The sequence below is a fragment of the Haliotis asinina genome, chromosome 5, assembly GCF_037392515.1.
Source record: "Haliotis asinina isolate JCU_RB_2024 chromosome 5, JCU_Hal_asi_v2, whole genome shotgun sequence".
In the NCBI taxonomy this organism is placed as follows: Eukaryota; Metazoa; Mollusca; class Gastropoda; order Lepetellida; family Haliotidae; genus Haliotis; species Haliotis asinina.
The window spans coordinates 11,314,005-11,336,901 of NC_090284.1; the positions used below are offsets into that span (position 1 = coordinate 11,314,005).

At 37.4% G+C, this 22,897-nt stretch overlaps 2 protein-coding genes across 8 annotated transcripts in view; both read left to right on the forward strand.

Annotated features, from left to right (window-relative positions):
* Nucleotides 1-22,897, forward strand: part of LOC137285192 (glutamine--fructose-6-phosphate aminotransferase [isomerizing] 1-like) — a 68,821-nt gene that overhangs the window by 9,849 nt on the left and 36,075 nt on the right. For all 7 annotated transcript variants that reach the window (XM_067817443.1, XM_067817444.1, XM_067817438.1 and 4 more), the window contains exons 2-6: nt 2,751-2,858; nt 13,773-13,871; nt 14,695-14,820; nt 16,521-16,579; nt 20,057-20,191. In XM_067817443.1, coding sequence (XP_067673544.1) covers nt 2,751-2,858; nt 13,773-13,871; nt 14,695-14,820; nt 16,521-16,579; nt 20,057-20,191 — 527 coding nt within the window. The remainder of the gene's footprint in view (nt 1-2,750; nt 2,859-13,772; nt 13,872-14,694; nt 14,821-16,520; nt 16,580-20,056; nt 20,192-22,897) is intronic.
* LOC137283205 (uncharacterized) lies at nt 9,802-13,078 on the forward strand. Its single transcript, XM_067814646.1, has 3 exons — nt 9,802-9,882; nt 10,081-10,191; nt 13,007-13,078. The coding sequence occupies exons 1-3, from the start codon at nt 9,802-9,804 to the stop codon at nt 13,076-13,078; spliced, it is 264 nt and encodes an 87-aa protein (XP_067670747.1).

Consider the following 22,897-nt stretch of genomic DNA (forward strand, 5'->3'; position numbering starts at 1 on the left):
CTATATTAACAAGTCTGTTCTAGGAAGGAATGTTCCAGATACATGTTGCTTGTCTATTAGATATTGCACCGTCACTTAAATTCATCAACACTCCATACTGATGCAAAACTTCCTGAATCCACTTGCATAGAAAGTACATATTATGTTAATTCAGTGTGAAACATTCATAGGTGCAGTTTGACAAATGACAAGACAAGAAGAATGTATATATATTTGGACCTTAGAACCTATTGTGTTCGGTTAGCTGGTGTATCTGGAGGTATGATGCAGACAAGGACTCCTGCATTAAACTTAAAGCAGATACCTTGCATATATGTGTCATTTATGTTCGGATGTTGTGTGTGTGCGTCAGTGAAGAAAGAACATGTCATTCTGGCATGTGTAGGTAGTCATTATTCACATGACTCGTGTGGCAGCTGGTTACTGTAGCTATGATGACTAAATCCTACATTTGAAATCCTGAGTTTAAACTCAGACAGTAATGACATCCCTTGTTCATGCCTTGCATGTATGTAGGTTTGTGTGAGTGCATGAGTTATACATTTCTTGCAGCAATATTCCAGCAATATTATGGAACTGGATTTCTTGTCATCTCTATGCAGTCATTCATTCATAACCAAGGTTTAATTTCTTCAGAAATTTACAAAATAACATGGAAACTGTATAGGAAAGAAAGGATATCCAACTAATCAAATAATCAAGTTTGGATTGGTGATCAATGTCATGAGCATTGATTTATGCAATTTCGGTATGCTGACATGTCAACCAAGTCAGCAATTCTGACCACCTGATTCTGATAGTCGGCTCTTATGACAAGCATTGGTTAGTGAAGACTGATTTTTACCCAGATCTTCATGGGTTTTTGCGCAATATAGTGCAATTCAGATACATGTAACCCAGTGAGTTTAGTTTTACGTTGCACTCACCAGTATTTCAGCTACATGGTGGCTGTAACCTAGTATATCTCACTACAAGTTATTTGATATTGCACACCTGTATCAGTTTTGGTATTCAGTGAGTGAGTGAGTTTACTTTTATGCTGCAGTCAGCAATATCACAGATATATTTCAGCGGTCTGTAAATAATCCAGTCTAGACCAGACAATCCAGTGATCAACAGCATGAGAATCTATTTGCATAAATTTGGGAACTGATGACATGTTTCAACCAAGTCAGCAAGCCTGACCACACAATCCTGTTATCTGCCTCTTACGACGAGCATAGTCACCTTTTCTGACAAGCATGGATTTGCTGAAGGCCTGTTCATGGGTTTTTGGTGTTCAGTCAAGGACAAGCGCCTCGTGATCCTGAGACATACCAGGAAGAACAGTGAAGCAAGATGCTTTCACAAACAGTTCAAAGTAATGTATTCTGAACACAATACTCTAATTACAGGCATGTACTTCTCTTAAATATTCTTGAACCAGGATGCAACATCACAACAAATGAAAAACAACTTGTGGTAGAATAACAACTTTCCCGAGAGAGTTAGCAAGTCATTACTATTCACTGCAAGTCATGTGTCCTTTATCAGTCATTGATTCAGAATGAGGATTAACTAGGTTTAAAAATATACCAATTCATTGATGTATAGTGACAACATGATACCAAGTGCAAAGGACAAAAACATGTTACATAAGCTTGTTGATTTTTTTACCATGTTTATAAACAACCATGTATAATTCATTTGTGCTTCAGCTTGACTGGTTTGTGTCAGTTTAAGAAATCTCTTAGTAAGATAAAGATGTAAAGATGGAAAAATAGTTAGCAAAATGTGAGAAGACAATAGCTAGTTTTAGATGCAGTGTCACAGCAGAGATCAGCTTCCAACTGTCCTTTGAGGCATAGCACATCTTACACTGGTGTTTCATGTATCAGAAATGTATGAACAGTCAATGAAACAGCAAACAAGATTGATATTCCCAAACTATGTCATGCATACTGCTACAAAGCTAGTGAAAACCAAATTCTTTCATATAACTAGAGTTTAATATATTTAGTAGTATGAAAGAATTTGATGTTCTCAACTCTATTTGAATAGCATATATGTTACATTGGGCGGGACATGCATGGAGGAAACTAGACATTGGTGTGCAGTTACTGTACACAGGGCAGTTTAACGTATTTAGTTTTCTCATGTCTTCCCCAGATTGTCATTTATGATTTTGAAATCTCACCACATATCTACCCTTTGCAGCTGCCAAATTGTTCCATATCAGAAAACTGGCTTGACTTCAGACTTCTGTATAGTATGTGTGGGAATCCTGTAAATTATTGAAATGTGCAGTATGGTAATGAATTATCAACTTGATTAACATAGACTTTTATGGGTTTCACCTTCTTTTCATTCTGTTATGCAACATTTTAGGGCTTGTTCAGCTCAGAAACATTGTATAAAAATAAACAAATGAAACCCAGAGCAAACCCTTAAATGTATAAAAGAATAAAAAGAAAATGAAACCTAGAAAATTCATCAAATAGCATATTTAAAAGTGTAGCATCAATTGCCCAGGCAAATATATACAGTTTGCTGGGGGAATAGTGTTTGTGTTAATTTAAAGTCTTATTATTTAGACTTCCTGAAATAATGTCTTTCTCAGAATTACTGTTCAAAATTATGATTTTGTGAATAAAAGTCAGATGGTTGTAAAGTTTTAGTTGGAAGTAAAATCATATGAATATTTCTAAGCAAAGCAAGTAACTTGGCAATTCCAAACTGTCTCTAACAAGTTGATGTTTGATTTATTCCAGGTATCTTTGCATATTTGAACTATTTAGTGCCGAGCACTAGACGTGAGATTCTGGACATCCTCATCAACGGCCTAAAACGTCTGGAATACAGAGGCTACGACTCAGCAGGTCAGTGCCTTGTTTACCGTTGCCCCTGTTTAACACGTTTTGTTTGTTTCCTAGTGACATTAAACACTTGGGAACGACCTGAAGTCAGCCCTGGATGAAATGTGGGTCGTTCTGAGGACATGGTCAAAAGTGCATGTGTCTTGCCTCTGGTACTTGTAACTGTTAAAGCATGCATTTGACATCAAATAGAACAGCCGGCTCCCTGAGATTTGTTTTGTTTGATCCGAGACATCAATCCATGCTGTGAACTTTCGAATGAGTTTATTTGATTCATCTTGGATGTATGGTTGCCTTACATTTTAGATACAGGAGTTTCAGTAAAGACAGAGGAGACTTCATTCAAAGGATTATTTTTTAAAATCCAAAACATGTCAGGCTGCCACAGACCCACAGTTTTTAGATGATTTCGTAGGACCTTTACTCTTCAGGCACAAATAATCAGCAAGTAACTGCAAACCATACGTTTGGGACTATGGACCCAACACCAACTCTCTGTGTGGGCGTTTTTGGGGTAGCTGATCATTTCAAACACTGTTTCAAATTCTGTTTTTTTCAGTACTTTTTATTGGTAGTATAAAGAAACTAAAATCAATAATAATTTTGTTCTCATCTTGAGGGTAGGTGGTCCTGGTTACTGATGCGTAGTATAGTGCATTAGGTTCAGAGTTGTCTTAAGCCACTGACCCTCAGAGAGATTATTTGTTGTACATTTTAAAGAAAGCTGGACCACCTAGCTGGTTCGTGTCTGATAATTGTCATAAGCGAAGGTACTTTGACCCAAATAAGTCTGAAACTTGTACATTTCTATTCTCTCATAATGAAACTTACTTTATACATTATTCTGGCCCATTTTTAAGTCATATCGCCCTGATGTTGCTATGTTTATGGTCTCTTTAGAACAAAATATTGCGAATTTCTGTCTAGTGAGTCAGACATAATGTCTCTCAAAACTCAAGTCTCTAGGTTCATTGATAATCCCACATTAACAAACATGTGTTATTCTATATTTGGAATGTAGGTCAAGTAATGTCATATTTTTTATTTGTTGACATCATATAAAACCATATTTTTCAAACCATTTTTCTTTTGCTGTACCTGAAGTGAACAAAGTTTACAATGTTTGGAGTATGAAATGGTTCGAGTTTAACCAAATTGGTCCTTTAGCTACCAAAATATCTGTTCACACGTTTCAGCAATGAAGCAAATGTCTGCAATGTGCATCAGTCATGCTATGTTGTCCTTCTACACTGTGTCTGAAGGGGTATTCCGAGCAGTGACTCTTGCTCACCAAGGCAGTCCTTGAAGTGGCAATATGGCCATGGTGTCTGTTGAAGGCAAGAAATTGTAACAGTTTTTTTTTCAACAATTGTATTGGTTGATAATCCTCATGCAGTTTATCGAATGAAGTTAGTGTTTGATTTGGGAATGGATTAAAATCTCGTAATTGATGACTGGTTCCTTACAACTGATCAGTCATTGAATAAGTGGTTAGCATAATTTATCGAATTTTCCTGGTTATGTTTGTTAATGCACAGAACAATGAAGAAACGTCATATAGTTCTTTCGGTTATTTTTTCAAATTGCACAAATGTGTTTGCAAATTTAACACATTTAAAGGATGACCAGTGTGTTAGGAACATATATTTACTGGAGTCTTTCAGTTAAACTCAAGCATGACCCGAAACAAGCTTGTAGTGCTTATGAAAAAAAATGAGGAAAAACTAACCTTGTAAAAAATATCTTTTTCCAAAATGGTTTGTGTTTGATTGTGAGGAAGCATGATCAATTGCTTGGTCAATCGGTCACTGTGACCAATCTTCGATTATTTCAATCTACTGGACCACCTTTAGTTAGTGCCAGTGTAAATGGAATGATTTGTGAACTGAATGTCTCTCACTGTTCATCAATGTTTCTGACAGTGGTGACAAAAGTGCATATTTGATTTTTAGATTTTTACCATACTGCTGTATGTTGCAGTATCTTTTTCTGATGATATCTGTTGCAATTATTTTTGTGTGGCAACATAGTCTTGTAAAAAGTTTAACAAATTTCATTTGTTCATTGTTATTGCCTTGATTTCAAAATGGTACCAAATGACCTTGACATTGTAATCATTTCATTATTAGTAGGGGCTGTAGGATAGTGTAGACATTAAAGCATTTGTTAGTCCTGCGGAAGAGTTCCCCACATGGGTACATGTGAAAGCCCATTTCTGGTGTCCCCCACTGTGATATTGCTTGCATATTGCTAAATCCAAACTCACAGTTTGTATGTACAAAATTGGACCTGCTGTTACAATCACTGTCAGGCTGTGTTCTCATGAATACCTCACTCACAATGCAGCAGAGTACGGTAATAAATTGTATCACAAGATGTTTTTTCAAATACACAGCACTTCTGATCAGGTAAATATGTAAAATTACCTGACCTTACTCAACTGCTGACAAAAGCAAGTCTTGCTTGAATTACAATGAAGTGTCAGTTGTTGTGTGGATGATGTTTATATTGATTATCGAGGTACAGCTGGTGAGCTTGGCAAAGGAAGGCATCAATTTCAGTGGTATACAGTGTTTATTCCTAATAAAATAAAACCTTGATTAGTGAAACAGATAGTGATTTGGCTTGAAGAAGAAGATTTATTTGATTTACACATTCAAAACAATTTTTACATAATTCAATATGAAGGATTTATGAAATTGGATTCTGAGTTTTGAATATCTTTGCAGTGTTTTCATTCATTATTCCGTGATCAATAGATTTCTAGTGAAAATTAATGTTCAACCTTCACAGAAATGGGTCTTCAATGGTTAGGTGAGCACATATACTGAAATTCAGGGCTATGACAGTGATGCTTTTCAATGTGAATCAATGAAGGACAACAGATAATTGTAACAAAGTGTTATATTGATGTGTCTTGGTTTTTTTTATCGTTAGCCAAGGATGGGTTACCAATGGGTGAGTGAGTGAATTCAGTTTTATGCATCTTATAGCAATATTCCAGCAATGTGACGTGTGGAATGGACTGTTAAAGGTTATATCATCACCTTTCACTGCCCTGTGTGGGGTGTTGGGAAGTAAAAGCATTAACTCATCACACTGAGAACCTGGGTTTGATTCTCCACATGGGTACAATGTGTGAAGCCCATTTCAGGTGTCCTTGGCTGTGATATTGCTGGAATATGCTAAAGTGATGTAAAACCAAACTCACTCACTGGCCCTTAGCAGAAGAACTAGGCTGTTATAAAAGGACTCTGGGTAAGAAAGTGGCTTATGTTGCAAACAGAAGTGCTCAAAATAATGCAAATGAATGTAAGGAAGGTAACTGAAAATTAACCTGGGATTACAGAAACATTTCTAGGATAAATGATAAAAATTGTTATTTACTATCACCGAATATACTGAGCACATAAATGATATGATAATGGGCATCATGGCAAGAGCGAATCTCAGTTTACCCATAAATCAGTAATTCTGCCCACACTCACTCTTTGGCAAACAGAGAGCAGGTCAACAAAGACATCTTAAGAGTTAAGTGTTACAGACCTTGTGGAATGTTTTACACGTCTTTTTTGTATTTGCGGTTGCCAGTATTTCCAAGATTTATCAACCTGATAAGATTTTGTTAAATCCAGGTCATGTTGGTTGATTGCCACCGACCCTTCATTACATAAGCTGTAAATCTGATCTGGATTGTTGTCATTCTTACCTGGATCTTCGTGAGTGTCTTGATATCGGAAAAATGCAATATGAACAGTAACCCGTGTACCTTAGAAAGGAATTGACCACTGACTTGTGTTCCTTAATTCAATTCTTTATTGTTCATGTCCATTCCTATTGTTTATACCTGTGAATACCTGGGATAGAATAGACCTTCAGCAACCCATGCTTGCCACAAAAGGCGATTATGCATGTCGTGAAAGACGACTAACGCGATTGGGCAGTCAGGCTTGCTGACTCGGTTAACACATGTCATCAGTTCCCAAATGCACAGATTGATTCTCATGCTGTTGATCACAGGATTGTCTGGTCCAGACTTGACTATTTACAGACCTCAGCCATATTGCTAGAATATTGCTGAATGTGACGTAAAACTAAACTCACTTGCTCATTCACTCTTATTGTTTATGAGATGAACTTTTTACATCAACGATATATATACAGCATGGAAAATAAAATGACATCAAATAATAAAGAGCATAAAAGTGTAAATCATAACCTCTTTGTTCTAATCAACATGACCTGTCTAATATTTATATTGAATGGAATAGAGAAATTACTCTGAAAGCGTTATTTGCTTTATTTAAAAATAATTGGTTTTTAGGCCCTGGCTTACTGTGATCGACAAACTATTTAAAACTTTGATGATTCATCTGTTTAACGTCATTCATTTCAGGCATGTTTACGGTTTTCATCCAGTTTTAGTAAACTTTTACCTGAGGACTGCTGCACAGTTAAGCCTACACAGTCATGTTCACACCCTGACGTTGCTGCAGGGCTTTCCACAACAGTTAGATTTGATGTTCGTTTCAAAAATGAAAAATCTTGATGGTACACTGGCTGATGCAATCATGCAGTGATCACCATGTAGCCATGTGGCCATGTAAACTGATAACCTTGAAATGCCACAGGAGATGGGTTAGCCCAATGGTACTGGCTACGGAACAGTTATCTTTGCTTATCACGTATCGCCAGTACGTCATTACCACATGCACTCAGTTTGGATCAATTACAATTCACATATTTTTTTCCATACAGTAGTTGACAACAAATAAAGGACAGCTATACACTAAAGGACATAAGACAAAATGAAAAATAAAGTTGTGATCTCTATGATTTTCTTTAACCTTGTAAGGGGCACAGAGGAGGGAGAATGTCACATGACCCTTATAAGACCCTTATAGTTCACACAAATCATTGATTGTTTCATTCTTTATCAATCTACCATAAAAAACCCCACTCAATTGGTCACATAATCAATTATTCAAGGTTATTTTATGATATAGATTTATATCATTTCACACGTAAAAATATCTGAAATTGTGATAACTGTTAGAGTTAGGAGTGCCAATACATGTATTTGTACTGCTGTGATTGCATTCCATAGAACAACATGACCAGAGGCAGTGAACAGCTTGGACTTATCCCTGGTTAGCTAATTAAGTATCAAAATTAATTCTCTTTCATTAATTTTACTAATGGTGGTGTAATTTAGTAAATACCACTAAAATATGGTGATATCTGTACAGTTTTCTCAAGACGAAGGCCCAGGTTTACTAGTGTATAGGCACAATGTGTGTAAAACCTTTGATTTGACAAGATTTGACATGCCCTGAGGTTGTTAGAATAGAGCTAAAATTATACAAAACCATTGTCACGTAAAAGATAGCCGACATTATTCATGACCGTTAGCCCATTAAAGAATTGAAATGCAGATGGATACTTTGTTAAGCTGCATGCCTTTGGCGTGACAGAAACTTTGAGTGAAATCCTAGCTCTTCTTTTTTCTGTTTTAAGTAATTTACTCTTGTTCAAGGGTTTTAAAACTTGAAATCTGTAGACACACTTCACATTTGTCTTTCCTCCTGCGTCAAGCTGACATGTCAGACTCACGCGAGGTTATGTATGATTTAGATATGGATGACAGGTTCATGGAAAGCATGCTCATCGGTGCTGTGAATACTAAGTGTGTAGCTTGTTGGCAGTTTGGTGAATCTCATAAAATACAAGTGCACGTATACCAATCTTGTACAAACCCTCATAGTGCAGAGATGAGTAGTATCATCTAGGTGTCATGGTAAAGATTTTTTTTGTGTAAACTTACGTTACAATATCTTGCCACAAATTACTTTTTCAAGCATTTAACAAATTTTTTAAGTCATATGATATTGTGGAGGGTAATTATTAAAAACACACCAGTAACATGACGCATATTGTCAGTGCCAGGGACTATCCTAACCAATAACAGACATGCTTTCAATCTCGAATACCTGGTACCTGGTATTTACTTATTACTGAGGTTTATCAGCTGTACAGTAGGTGGCTTGATGTACTTAGTATTGTGAACCTGTTTGCCTACAGATGGGTGATTAATAAGCTACAGCTGCTACAGCTGTGAGGAACTGGAAAACCTGTCACATCGCGTAGTATGTATTTGTCTCCAGGAGAATGATTAATTCAAGTCCAGCATTATGAAATATGTACATATGACTACTGAACAACCCATGAAAAAATTATTAAGGGTGAGGTGGTATGTACTTGCACTGGTGTTATGGGTGAGGTGACGGTATGTACTTGCACTGGTGTTATGGGTGAGGTGGTATGTACTTGCACTGGTGTTATGGGTGAGGTGGTATGTACATGCACTGTTGTTATGGGTGAGGTGGTATGTACATGCACTGTTGTTATGAGTGAGGTGGTATGTACATGCACTGTTGTTATGGGTGAGGTGGTATGTACTTGCACTGGTGTTATGGGTGAGGTGACGGTATGTACTTGCACTGATGTTATGGGTGAGGTGGTATGTACTTGCACTGTTGTTATGGGTGAGGTGGTATGTACTTGCACTGATGTTATGGGTGAGGTGACGGTATGTACTTGCACTGATGTTATGGGTGAGGTGGTATGTACTTGCACTGTTGTTATGGGTGAGGTGGTGTGTACTTGCACTGATGTTATGGGTGAGGTGACGGTATGTACTTGCACTGGTGTTATGGGTGAGGTGGTATGTACTTGCACTGGTGTTATGGGTGAGGTGGTATGTACTTGCACTGATGTTATGGGTGAGGTGGTATGTACTTGCACTGGTGTTATGGGTGAGGTGGTATGTACTTGCACTGGTGTTATGGGTGAGGTAGTATGTACTTGCACTGTTGTTATGGGTGAGGTGGTATGTACTTGCACTGATGTTATGGGTGAGGTGACGGTATGTACTTGCACTGGTGTTATGGGTGAGGTGGTATGTACTTGCACTGTTGTTATGGGTGAGGTGGTATGTACTTGCACTGGTGTTATGGGTGAGGTGATGGTATGTACTTGCACTGGTGTTATGGGTGAGGTGGTATGTACTTGCACTGGTGTTATGGGTGAGGTGGTATGTACTTGCACTGGTGTTATGGGTGAGGTGACGGTATGTACTTGCACTGGTGTTATGGGTGAGGTGCTATGTACTTGCACTGGTGTTATGGGTGAGGTGGTATGTACTTGCACTGTTGTTATGGGTGAGGTGACGGTATGTACTTGCACTGGTGTTATGGGTGAGGTGGTATGTACTTGCACTGGTGTTATGGGTGAGGTGATGGTATGTACTTGCACTGGTGTTATGGGTGAGGTGATGGTATGTACTTGCACTGGTGTTATGGGTGAGGTGACGGTATGTACTTGCACTGGTGTTATGGGTGAGGTGATGGTATGTACTTGCACTGGTGTTATTGAAAAGAGGCCGATGTGAATACATATATTACAGCATTTCATGTAATTTATTGTCCCTTATACCCCTTTGCCAGTGTGTGCTGTATTTTTATCAACACCTACGCGGTCTTTGTACGTACGAGATGAACAAATATACAAATTCCTCCTGCCTCTTTCATCGTATTGACTGAATTATAATATATTATTTATAATTGAGTTTAAAAAGAGGGGGCAATTTGCATTATAATCGTCTACATTTTTTGCCAGTACATTGCTCGTGCTTTCTGACTATTTCAAGGAAAGTATCAAGAGGTGTGTAAGAACATGGAGCGTACAGAAAATTATAGTTTGTCACTTTGTTCATCTTAACTTAACGCTGTAAACATACATCACCATTCATACACATACATACTGCATGATACATTTATCATTACTCGATGCTAAAACAAAGCTTCCAATCATGTGATGGGATAAAAAATCACGAATGTAACGCATTATATCTCACTTACTCATTATATTGGCTGATACTTTGACCAATCGTATCGTGAGAACCTGTCACATTGGAAGGGCAAGGTGATGGAGCATGGTCTAAATTTCTGAAGGGCACGTTTGGTCACTCAGATTGGATACATTGATTTTTTGTTGTATTGTTGACCAGTGGATATGTTGTGTTTTGGTTGTATAGTCTCACTATCATGTAACAATTTGTGTATTGTCTGATATCGTATCGCTATCAAGGTTCACCAGACTGCACCCATGTGTGCATATACAGTACAGAGAATGAAGCGTACGTAGCACCATCAAGTGGGTTGTCTGACAAAATAACAGCACATGTTTATTTTACGCTTGTCCCGGGGCAGTCCGTTCAATAAGGGAGTAGGGGCGTGGCTACGTATAAATTTTACCGGAGACTGTACACGTAGAACTAACAAGCACTTTGACGAGTTTATTTTTCTTTGAAGCGCTCAAAGCGCTACAATGCGATTATTTTTACCCCGGATAACCCAATCCAACTATTGAGTAGAGATGGTATTTATTTGCATATACCTTTTGCGCACACTACTTGTACATCAAACATAATGGTTTGCTGAACATTTCATTTTAATCTGCACATTGTTACAAATAAATACCATAATTCAAGTACATGTATTATAGAATTTAAAAAAGTAACACGATACTGATTTATTGTGATGTATACACTTGAATCTCCCCAAATATTTATGAAGATGGACATACTCATATTTGTTTTGAAAGCAAACGAGGTTCAGAAGATTGACAATGGGCGTGACTCCACAAAACAGGTTGTCCAATGATGTAACAGCGCATTAGTTTATTTTACACTTGTCACGGGACAAAAGTTTACCTGGACATGCATTTGGCCAGAGGTTGTTATTTTGAGGTTGAAAGAGGTGTTCATATATCTCATTTAGTGTTGTCTGATTGAATGATTATATGCATCAATTCTGTAACGGATATATTATCCTCCTTTTATTGACGATGGATCTGATACACATGATCATTACACAGGATAAGATAATTACAGAGATCAAATACAAACGTTTCTTACACAATGCTTATGTAAATTGCATTGAAAAATCACATTTCAAACAAGCATGAAACATCTTGAACAAAATACCCCAGTTACCTTTGTATGGTTTATGTGTACTATATATGTATATTATGAGTAGACGCAAGAGTTGTCACTTAATATTTGATTATGTATTATTGTCAACCTTAAAAATCAATAGTCGCAAATGAATTAGGTCTAAATTAATAACTTGGTTTATTTCAAATCAACACGAACATGAGTGTAATACCGTATTGCTATTTATGTCTACGATTCATTATATGGACTATTACAATGAATGAATGAATGATTTAATTTAGAAGAAGGTTTTGTAACCTTGTCACCATTAATTCAATCAATGTGCAAACATAGTATCTTAGTATTCACTCCCAATGACGAGTAACAAACACGTACCTCCTGTAACAACATCTCATAATCCCTTTTCACGCAGATGTGTTCATTTGCCTGTATAAGCCCCCGACATTGCAAGCAATTATTATCAAAACACATTAATAGTTCTTCTGATTAACACAGTAAGTAACCTCTCTCGTAAGAAAAGCTAATCTTTGATCATTACTGCTAAACTGATTGAAATTATAGGTACAGTACGAATTTAAAATGTAAAACCCCATTACGCGGCTCTCGCTGAATGAGAGGTGCTTTTTATTCCCCCCAATAAGCAACTCTCGCTGTGAGAAGCTAATTTATTTGCCGCATATACGTGGCTCTCGGCCTTAATGAGTTAAGTGTCCTTGTAAGCTGTTGTTATGATACCAACTCATGGTTTGCATGGCCTAGTTCTGATTGATGGAGAGCTCAGTGTCTAACAACTCATTCTACTGATTCTAGTTTAATGTTAGAAAAGGACAATATGAAAAACTGTAATAATGTTAACTGGTATAAACAGTTTGCTCATTCATTGAAATGGCAGGTATCAATCTGCAGTAGCACATATTTTGCAAAAGTTGTTTTAAATTAATGCACAACAAAATGTGTCTTATGACCATATATATTGCAATGTATCATCTGCAATTGTTATGTAGCAGCACTGTTGTCGCCAGCTTGCATCTTGTGACAATGTATAACCTACAATGTATAACCTACATAATGTCTGTTGAATTGTGAATTGTGCTAGGGTGTAAATGTTGATTTGAAGCTCTCTGATTCCATTTAGCTGAAGTGCAAAGAGACATCCAAAGCATTGTATGATGCAGTGAGAAAGAGAGTAACTTCCCTTGAACCATAATAATGCAGTTTCACCAAAATATACTCAGTATGATTAACGAATAAAGTATCATTGAAATAAACATTGCTCACACTGTTGATTGAATTGTGCAAAGGGGTAATCAGGTTTGGCTTCTTGGTTGGTGATTTGGGGTCTCAGATTACATCTGGCTGAAGTGCTGAAAGAGACAACAGAAACATTGTGAAAATATTAAAATATCATTAAAATACACCTAACCATCTCACAAGATGGGATTTACTAGAACTATGTTTCTTTAGCAAATGAGATCAATTGATAAAATTACCAAGTTGAAATTTGAAAATGAAATTGTAAAACCAGATACGTTTGATAAATAGGTTTTGCTCTTTTCTGTTTTACCATTTAGGCAAATTAAAAATGAAAATTGCAAAGGCCATAGATTTCATAACCACAAGTTTTGAGATATGGTGAATACAACATACAAAAATGATTATTTGAGAAATATGAAACCCAGTCGATAATCTTTCAGTATTGCTATCAACGACATGCCAACAATGTTCTGTAACGGTAGAAAGCTGAGAGAGAAAACAGTTCGAACAACTTCACTGAAATGTTTGTAAACAGTCCAAAAAAACAATACAAGACTGTAAGTAGGGACATTTATGTCAATTTAAACCTTTAAGATTGAGTAACTAGTCTGTATGGCCCTCACTATACTGGCTGTTTGTGTTTCTAGGTGTTGCATTTGAGGGCAGCAGTGTTGACAGTGAAGAATGTTTCATCAAGGTCATCAGACAGATTGGCAAGGTCAACATTTTGGAAGAGGCTGTACGAAGTAAGAATTTCCTGACATATTATTATTATTGGATATTTATATAGTGCACACATCCATGCAGTTGTGAAGCTCAAGGTGCTGATATTTGTTTCCCTCAATCACTGGATGTCAATCTCAATGCCACATCGCATCAGCAATCTCAATGTACAACTCTTGCTGCCACTTGATGCACCATGTTTATTGTGGCTCTCTCATCCTAACGAGGTCCCCAATTCACAGCTAGGTGGACTGGGACACATAGTCACAGTACTTTGTCCAAGTTTACATCACATTGCTGAACCCTCAAATAGGTGTTTGCACATATTCATTTGGCCACCATCTGGTCATGCAAGTGCACAGGGCTGTGTACTGTACACTGGGGTTGTGGTTGTGACAACATAGAAAGAGTTAGCTCTGTTGCATATCAAGGTTCAAGGATTTCACTTAGAATATATGCCAGTTTTTCATGTCGAGATTCAAGGTTTCCATGAAGAATAATTGCTGCATGTAGGACTTACAGGATTCTTTGTTGAATATCCAAGAAAGATTTCTTTTGTTTTTAATTACTTGGTTCCACATTGTATGCTCGTAGTTTTCAGTGAAAAGTTGTTTATAAATTCAAAATTGTGATATGGTCCTTGCTTTTAACATGTAATTGATGGAAAGTATGTATACTTCAGTTTTTGAATATTTTTAATGACTTCAAAATTTAGATATCTCCTCAACAGTTCCATGCAGATCAGAAAAGTATTTGTTACTGCAAGTAAGGTGACCATGCCGTTACCTGTTTTCCCGTGTTGTTTTGAAGACATGACATATGCTATACAGGTCTATTATATTTCAGGTGCACAGGACATGAACTTCGACAAGCCCTACGATGTCCATGTTGGCATTGCACACACACGCTGGGCTACCCACGGAGAACCCAGCCAGCGCAACAGCCATCCCCAGAGGTCTGACCCTGACAATGGTGAGTTTGTTTCTGTTGGATGTAAGTGTAGGATTTCAGAGAAGTGAGTGTTCACAATTGAGCATGTCAGTTTAAGTTAAAAGACATTTCTTGGCTCTATAACTGAAAAAGGCAGAACAGGAAAATCCTCCAGAACTTGTGGACTGCAGTTATGTTCTGGCACTGAATGGTATGAAAAAGATAGCTAACAGTATCCTTGCTGGCTTAAAGCTTGGGTTTGATTCCCCAGATGGGCACAAAGTGTGAAGCCCATTTCTGGTATCCCATGCTGTGTTATTGATGTAATATTGCTAAAAGTGGCATAAAACTAAATTCACACATATGCTCATTAGGACTTCACTTTTCAACTTATGGACCCATATTTGACAAAATATGAACCCAACTGTTTATGTCTGTTATTGTCCTACTGCTACATTGCACAGAAATAGAAGAGCCAAACAAGTAAACACACAGTTTGTCAAAATCCATTGCTTTTGCAGCTCACTTGGGGCTGTTGGTACATGGCAAATTTTATGTAGAACACAGCCCCAGCCCCAGATGAGTTGGCATGTCTGTCCCACATCACTCACTTATCTGAAAAGACATGTTTATTTCTAGGAGGTACATTAGTAGAAAAGAATGGATATATCTTTATCCTAGCCTGTCATGGACAGTTGTGTGTCTTAGTCACTAAGTAGCTGCAAGTATTGTTTGTTTTATATGACATTCTAGTATTGACAGGCCTGCATACCTGTGTTCACTTGCTAATACATTCAGTAAACTCATATGCCACCTGCAATAGTATCGTCTTTCTCAAGGCTGTTGTGTGACACAAGCAAGATACTGTCCTGTTTACACCTAGACATGAAACCATCTCTGACTCTACAGGGTTTTTCTTTTGTATCAGATCTTTTGTAAACTACTGAGTATGGTTTCACGATGGTGAAGAAAGTCATTATTCTTCTTTTTGATAAGGGATGATTTATATGGAGCTACTTGTTTAATGTGAATGCCCCCCCTCCAAAATTAATGTACAAAGGAAGTAAACAAACCCTTGACGCCCCGATACACACATGCACACACTAGTCATGTACACAATGGATGCCCCCTACCTCCCCAGAACAAATTGAGTGACCCCCCACCCATTAAGTCATTACACCACCCCAGGCGTAAATTAAGATTGGTCCCTTATTCTCATGCCTGGTTATAATCCAACCATTACGAATTTACGTTAGGTGTGCTATTGTCGTATTTGGTTTTGTGGAATTCTTGTGTGTTCAATTTAGAACAGGAGGGTAGTAAGATCTGCTTTCATACTTAATTTTGTCTGGTGAATTGCACACTGTTAATTTATGAGCATAAGTGGGGTGGTGGGGTAGCCTAGTGGACAATGCATTGGCATGTCACACCACATACCTGAGTTTGATTCCCATAAAAGTGGATCAAAATGCAACTCACTCATTCACTCACTCGTAAGATAGTGGTGTGGTAATGCACTGGTTAGAATGTTTGATCGCCATGCATGAATGCTGAGTTCCATTTAATGCATGAATCAGGAATTCAATATACAAAGTTTGTATTGTTGTATGTTGAATAGTGTGACTTCTGGGTGAAGTGTATGGCCAGCAAGGTCTAGGAACTCAGGTGAAAATGAAGTGTGCATCCCCCTTTTCTCAAAAGCTGTATCCAGCCCTGTCACATGTTGTGTTTTTGTTTTGCAGAGTTTGTGATTGTACATAATGGAATCATCACAAATTACAAAGATATCAAGTCTTTCTTGGTAAGTTACATAGTTCTATATTTTCTGCCATTTGCTGTTTATATCCTGTGTAGTAAGAAATTTTCATAATTCTGAGCCAAATTACATCGTGGCTGTGTGATGACTGACAACAGTTTGAGATTAATTATGGTATATATGCAATAAACAGTAAGTTGTTATCCATACAGCTGTATGCTTCATTGGATGGTGTGGTAAAGTGTTCATTCGTCATGCCGAAGACACACTGAGTACTGTGCGAAGCCCATTTCTTGTGTCTCTTTCTGTGATGTTGCAAAAACATCTTTGTAAACTAACTCAATCACTCACTTGCTCACTCACTCATTCACTCACTTACTGACTGACTGTATGCTTCGTCGTTGACTCTCTGACTGATCAGCCAACTACTGACAGTTTTGTCTCTGCTGCTAGTTTTATAAAATTTCACCAATAGCTCTTCTATGAGAGAAAACAGGCAATGTAGAGCTGTCTTTTACACTTGTCACCAAGATCCACATTTGAGGCTGAGTCAGACCGAAAATGTCGGGACTTTTTCCTGAGGATTAATTGTGTTCCGAATACAGCCTAGGTCATCTTACCCAAATGACACACTTTGAACATTGGTTCACATTTCAAGGCTCAAAGTTTAACATTATGTACAGTTTACTGTTAACTACAATACATATTCACAGCCGATTCTGTGATGAATCGGAGGAGATTGTGGCTTGACTGCAGGACTCAGGGTTCATGTATTGATAGATATGTTTAGATTTGATCTGAGGATTTGGTTGTTGTGACAGTGAAGACAGGACAGTTGTTCAAGCCCAGGCTTGTCTCTGTTTACAAGTGTTATACAATCATTACGTTTTTTTTCTGCAATATGTATCATGAAAATTCAAATGTGACACAGTGCACATATTTTCACATTGCTGATTGAGTTTTGAAACCTTGCTGTCACCTTTTGAGTAGGCCTTTCTTGTCTGTGTTTTGTGATGAAAATATTGTGGTCTAAGTTCAGTTTAAGTTAACAATCAGCTTATACTGACAGTCATTATGATGATGTCACAAAATATGTGGTTAATCTCATCATTGTGGTCGTGAACCTTGAAGTAATGTGATGCTAGTTTATTTGATAGGTCATGTGTGTGACCTGATAAAGGGGTCATAATTGTTGTACCTTTCTTTATGATCATTTTCAAATGGGTGACTGTGAAAGGCAAACCAAATTAATGTTTATGTTCTCGGTGTGTAAATACTCTATTTGAGGCCTCTGACATGTGTGACGTATAACTGAAGATTTATATCTAGCAAGCACTCCGGAGGGCTTCTACAGGTAATAAACTTGCAGTGGTAATATAAATTCAGTTCTTGTTATCTACGTTATAATTTAAATAAAGACATGCTCGTAAACTCAACCATTGTAGTCCTTTACAGTACACCAGTGGCATGAGAGTCGTTTTTACTCTCTCTCAAACACTCACCACTTTTATTTAAACGCAGTGAGAGATTGAGTGAGTGAGTGCGTTTTAAACACCTGGAATGTCATATTGGTACTATTGCAGACTACAACAGTATCCCAAACACAAGAGTGGTGGTTTTACTATCACGGAAACACTCACTTCAATTATTAGGCCGTGAAACATCATAAAAATACATTGACCACTTTTACTTGTCTATTTTACACATCACTGTTCTTAAAAATTGTATTTTTTTTGTCTCCATCTCAACTTTTCATGTTAACAAACTCATGGTGTCTATATGGGGAAGGAGTGTCTGAGAATGCTTTAGTTTAACATGTTTCACAAGGAGAAGTACAATTGTGTGTGCTGTTTATACACAAACAAGTGTTTTGGTTGACCTTATGAGTTAAAAATACTCTGGGACAGGCACGCATTGCACATCCAGACATTCCGTAATTTTCCACAACTCGCTCAAGAGAGGACACAATCTGCAGGTTTTAGATGGCCTTTTAATGACTGTATTTTGTGTCAAAGTCTTATTTAAATGTCAAAAGTAATTTTGCCTCATCAGAGGGAAGGCCTGTCAGTTGTGCATATATTTTTAAAAATGGTCCACTGGCTCACTTCGGTTAGATTTTACATGTGCAGAAATCTTTCCATACATATTTTTTTCAGTTCATTTAATTGCCTTTAAGAACATATTTAGCCTTTTGATAAGTAAGAGTATTTAAACTGGTATTAAGATTTCAAGTGATAGGAACATTCAAAAAATTGTTAACACATGAGTTAAATCCTTCCACTTTGAAGATTTAGGTCAGAGAAGTTACAAAGGAATCTGATAGCAAAGATCAAAACTCCCATTATATCTAGCATTGTAATAAATATACATTCAGTGAGTCAACTTGGCAAAAAATATATTTATTTATGTCAAATGAATGTTGACCATGTCTCGAAGATTGATTGGTACTTGATTACATGTCAGTATTTGTATGTAACAGTCAAGTGGGGCTGTTGAGCTTATACTGCCACATGGCAAATACCTCCCATATCGTGACACAACAACCACCTTTGATTATCTTGATATCTCCATCTTATTGTCTGTGATTGAATTCTGGTACATCGGAACCACAGAGTTAGGTCTGTGAGCACCAGTACTCAGTGCCTAGCTGTTTGGCTAAGTGGTAGATGTCAGAAACATGCTTCACTTTGGTCTTTCCTTGAAGGGAAAGCTAACATGACGTGATACTTGAATGCTGTTTATAATGATGTTGCCTACTTGCTTACTTCACTGAGTTAATACCTGACACTCGTGAAAGATCCAAGTTAGAATTGATCTTCAGTAACTGCTTGTAAAAGGTAACTAACGGAATTTGGTGGTCAGACTCCCTGACTTGACTGACACATGTCATCACAGCACAGTTGCATAGATCGATGCTCATGCTGTTGATTACTGAATTGTCTGGTCTGGACTTGAGTGTTTATAGACAGCTGCCATATACCTGGAACTTGCTGAGTGCGGCATAAAACTAATCTCATTCATTATGATACCTGAACCCATTCACTAACATTCAGCATTTATATCTGAGTGGAAATAGAACTAGTAACATACATGTGGAAGGACATGTTGCAGAAAGTTACTGATATGAAAAGTTGTCAACAAGCAAGTTGTGTGTTAGAGAATTGTCCAAGGCATAGATTTTCGAAGCTGTCTTTGCTCTAAGATTGTTACAAGGTGATGGTAATGTATGGGTCTTACGACTTAGTGCTGAGAAAGCTTCGAAAATCTAGGACCTGGACACTTGAATACAATGGATCTATCAAGTAATGTCTAATGGAAGGTGCTGGCTTGTAATTAAGAATACAGTGATGTTTCCTCAAACAAGACTGTATCATATGACATGAACTGAGGCAACCCGTCAGTATATGGGGATATGATACTATCAATATGTTGGAGGCACATGAGTATGTTACAGCTGAATATACTTGTTATGTTGCAATGTCTAGTTCTCTTCACTTTCTTTAATTTGTATGTTATTTTCAGGAAAACAAGGGGATGAAGTTTGAATCTGAGACTGACACTGAGGTCATTGTGAAGTTAGTGAAACACCTATGGGAAACTCACAAGACCTCAAAAATCACATTCAGAGAACTGGTGGAGGTTGCTATTCAGCAGCTGGTGAGTAAAACTAGTTATTACATGGGTGAGATGTAAGATTGTCTGTCTGAGAGGTAATTCTGATTTGTCCTTCCAGAAACGTTCAGATGAAGTCGGCCAAACCTCATCTTGATCTAGATATGTATTTTTAATACCTGTCTAAACCACAGTTAACATCAGCATAGTAACTGACACTTGAGCAAGTGGATGGCCTGTTCTTGAGTTTGAAGGATCTATTTAGATACACATTCCTTCACTGGTTTCTCCACAGTCATCAAGAAGCAAAAAAGACAGATTGTGTCATCATTATAAAAGCCCCACTTGACCACACAGGGATTGGTTTCTGAGACTGATATAACTGATGATGGCTTCTCAAGATGCTCATGTTGTGTACTGAATTGTCTGTTCAAGACTTGATTATTTATAGGTAGCTGCCATTTAATATTGCTGAGTGCAGCATTAAACAACAAACCAATCAACCAGTCTCAAGCTGCTGAAGTGTCACGGTCTTCTGTCTCAGCAGAATTAAATGTAGTCCTGGGTAGTCTCTGTTTCCTCCACTTTGAAGCTGTTGTGTCTTGCAGGCTTCTAGCGTTTTTAACTCTCCTCTAACAAAGTCTGGAGACCTTCATTCTTATCTATACATGACACTAACTTGAACAACTTCTAGATGTGAACAGCAGGAGGTTTTGATCATTTGGTCGTATTAGGACCTTCGGTGTCTGTTCTTTAACTTCACCATAGGCACAGTAGATCAGGAATGGAACTTTTAAGGGTACAGATCTCTGCATCAGCATCAGTTCTGTCCCAGTTGCCAATATATCATGCATCTAGGATGTACTGTTCCCGTGAGAAGAAGCATTTAGTGTATGTGGGGACTCTACTATCTGTATTTGGATCGGTTGATACTGAAGAGTCATGACTTCTGAAACTCCAAAGATCTTACAGTATTATATCAGCCATTGCAAAAAAAACCCCAAGGGCTTTGTTGTAATAGAGGTGATATTCTTGGAACAGTACACAATATTGATTGTTGTCAACGTGAAAAAGTTCTTAACAAGGGCCTCCTTTCACAAAGCACTACGATTGTAAGTTACTTCATGCAATGTTAAAGAATGGGCGTTAAGGTTACTCATAGAATAGGTTGCTTCATGAAAGGAGCCTATGTCCTGATATGTTGCTGATTTACATAATGTTTCATTGCTGAAAGTTACAACTCACAATCAATGAAATTGCGTATTTCAGTAGTTTCACTGAACAAAACTATATCCATTGTAACTTATGTCATGCTTTTACTGACACACAACCTTTTTATAAACATGGAACAGGCTCACTCCCAAAACGCAGTTAAATGATACAGCCACAATGTTATGTTGTGAAATCTATGGCTGACATAAGCGCTTGTCGTCTGACAACAGATTTATGCATGGTATGACTCCAAACTTGGGGTAACATCAAGCCTCCAGTCTGGAAGTCAAGGCTTCAGTGTCAACTGACAGTGTAAACTGTAAACTGCCTTCAACAGGCGTGGTACTGATATGTTGAAAGCTTCCATTCAAACCAGGAAGACATTTTTTCTTTGGTCTTTCATAGCCCTGTGTGTTTTGAGGCAGCATGTCACATATCAGTTGACTGCATTCTAACAACCATTCTCAAGGTAATTTCTAGAGGCACATTGTAACCTGTGACACTTGCACCTCTGTATTATTGGTTGAGTTGGTAATCTTGGAGGTTCGAGACATCCATATCATGCAAAACAGCTCTTTCCATTGAATGCTCCAGTGAAATAAGAATGTTACCACTGTATACAGTCTAAACATGCTACATGCATTATCATTAGCCTTCCATTAGTGGTTGGACTGTAATGTTAATATGACATCATATATTTCTACAGTAATGTATGTATGATAGTTTCTCCTGCTTTAATGAGATGAGGAACTGTGCGGTAGTCTAGTGGTTATAGCTGAAGGCCCAGGTAAGATTCTCTGTCTACCAGGGAGCATTTCTGGTGTCCTCTGCTGTGATATTTCTGGAATATTGAAAAATCGTCTTTAAAGCCATACTCACGTCCTCACTTTGATGACTCAAAGCTGTTCAGTATGTCTTTATTTTCTGTAAATTTGTCCCGTTCCAGTTAGTGGTCAGGTTTTGAAAGCTGTTTCTATTATGCTCTCACATTACTTGACAAAGACTGCCATGATTACAGTTTTACTTGCTTTGTGTTTTGGTTTCATTTTGGTTGAATAGTGGTGAGTGTTGACCTTATAGCCTTAAGTCATGGTTACTTAATCTATTTATTGATACCATTCTTGCGACTAGATGAATCATTATAACAATCTTAACCATTGTCTATATAGTCCTTGTATTATGTGACGTGTAAAGCCAGTTTCTGGCTTGAAAAATTCTAGTTTAATTACTTACAGTTGATGAAAACTTGATGAAACTTGCACGAAGCATTGCCAACAGTGTAACTTATGATTTATATATCTGGTTTTGCAAATTGCAACTTTCAAAATTAATTTGTTTGAAATAAAATTTGTGTGATTGTCTCTGTTAAGGTTTTACTTGGCACAGAAAGAAACACCCAGAACATGCAGTTATGCAAAATGATAACTGACAAATGTATGTATTGTATCCCTAAGATGCACACAAATATTCACTGTGCCGAACAGGTTTCATAATTACAGATTTTGTAAAAGTATTCTACAGTGTTTCATTATGTAGAAA

Bases quoted from the DNA above. Each gene is read 5' to 3' on its own strand.
- LOC137283205 (XM_067814646.1), top strand. From the start codon at position 9,802: ATGGGTGAGGTGGTATGTACTTGCACTGTTGTTATGGGTGAGGTGGTA. The intron at 9,883-10,080 runs GTATGTACTTGC...GTTATGGGTGAG, and splicing joins GTGTTATGGGTGAGGTGATG to GTGACGGTATGTACTTGCAC. The intron at 10,192-13,006 runs GTATGTACTTGC...GATTCCATTTAG, and splicing joins GTGTTATGGGTGAGGTGATG to CTGAAGTGCAAAGAGACATC.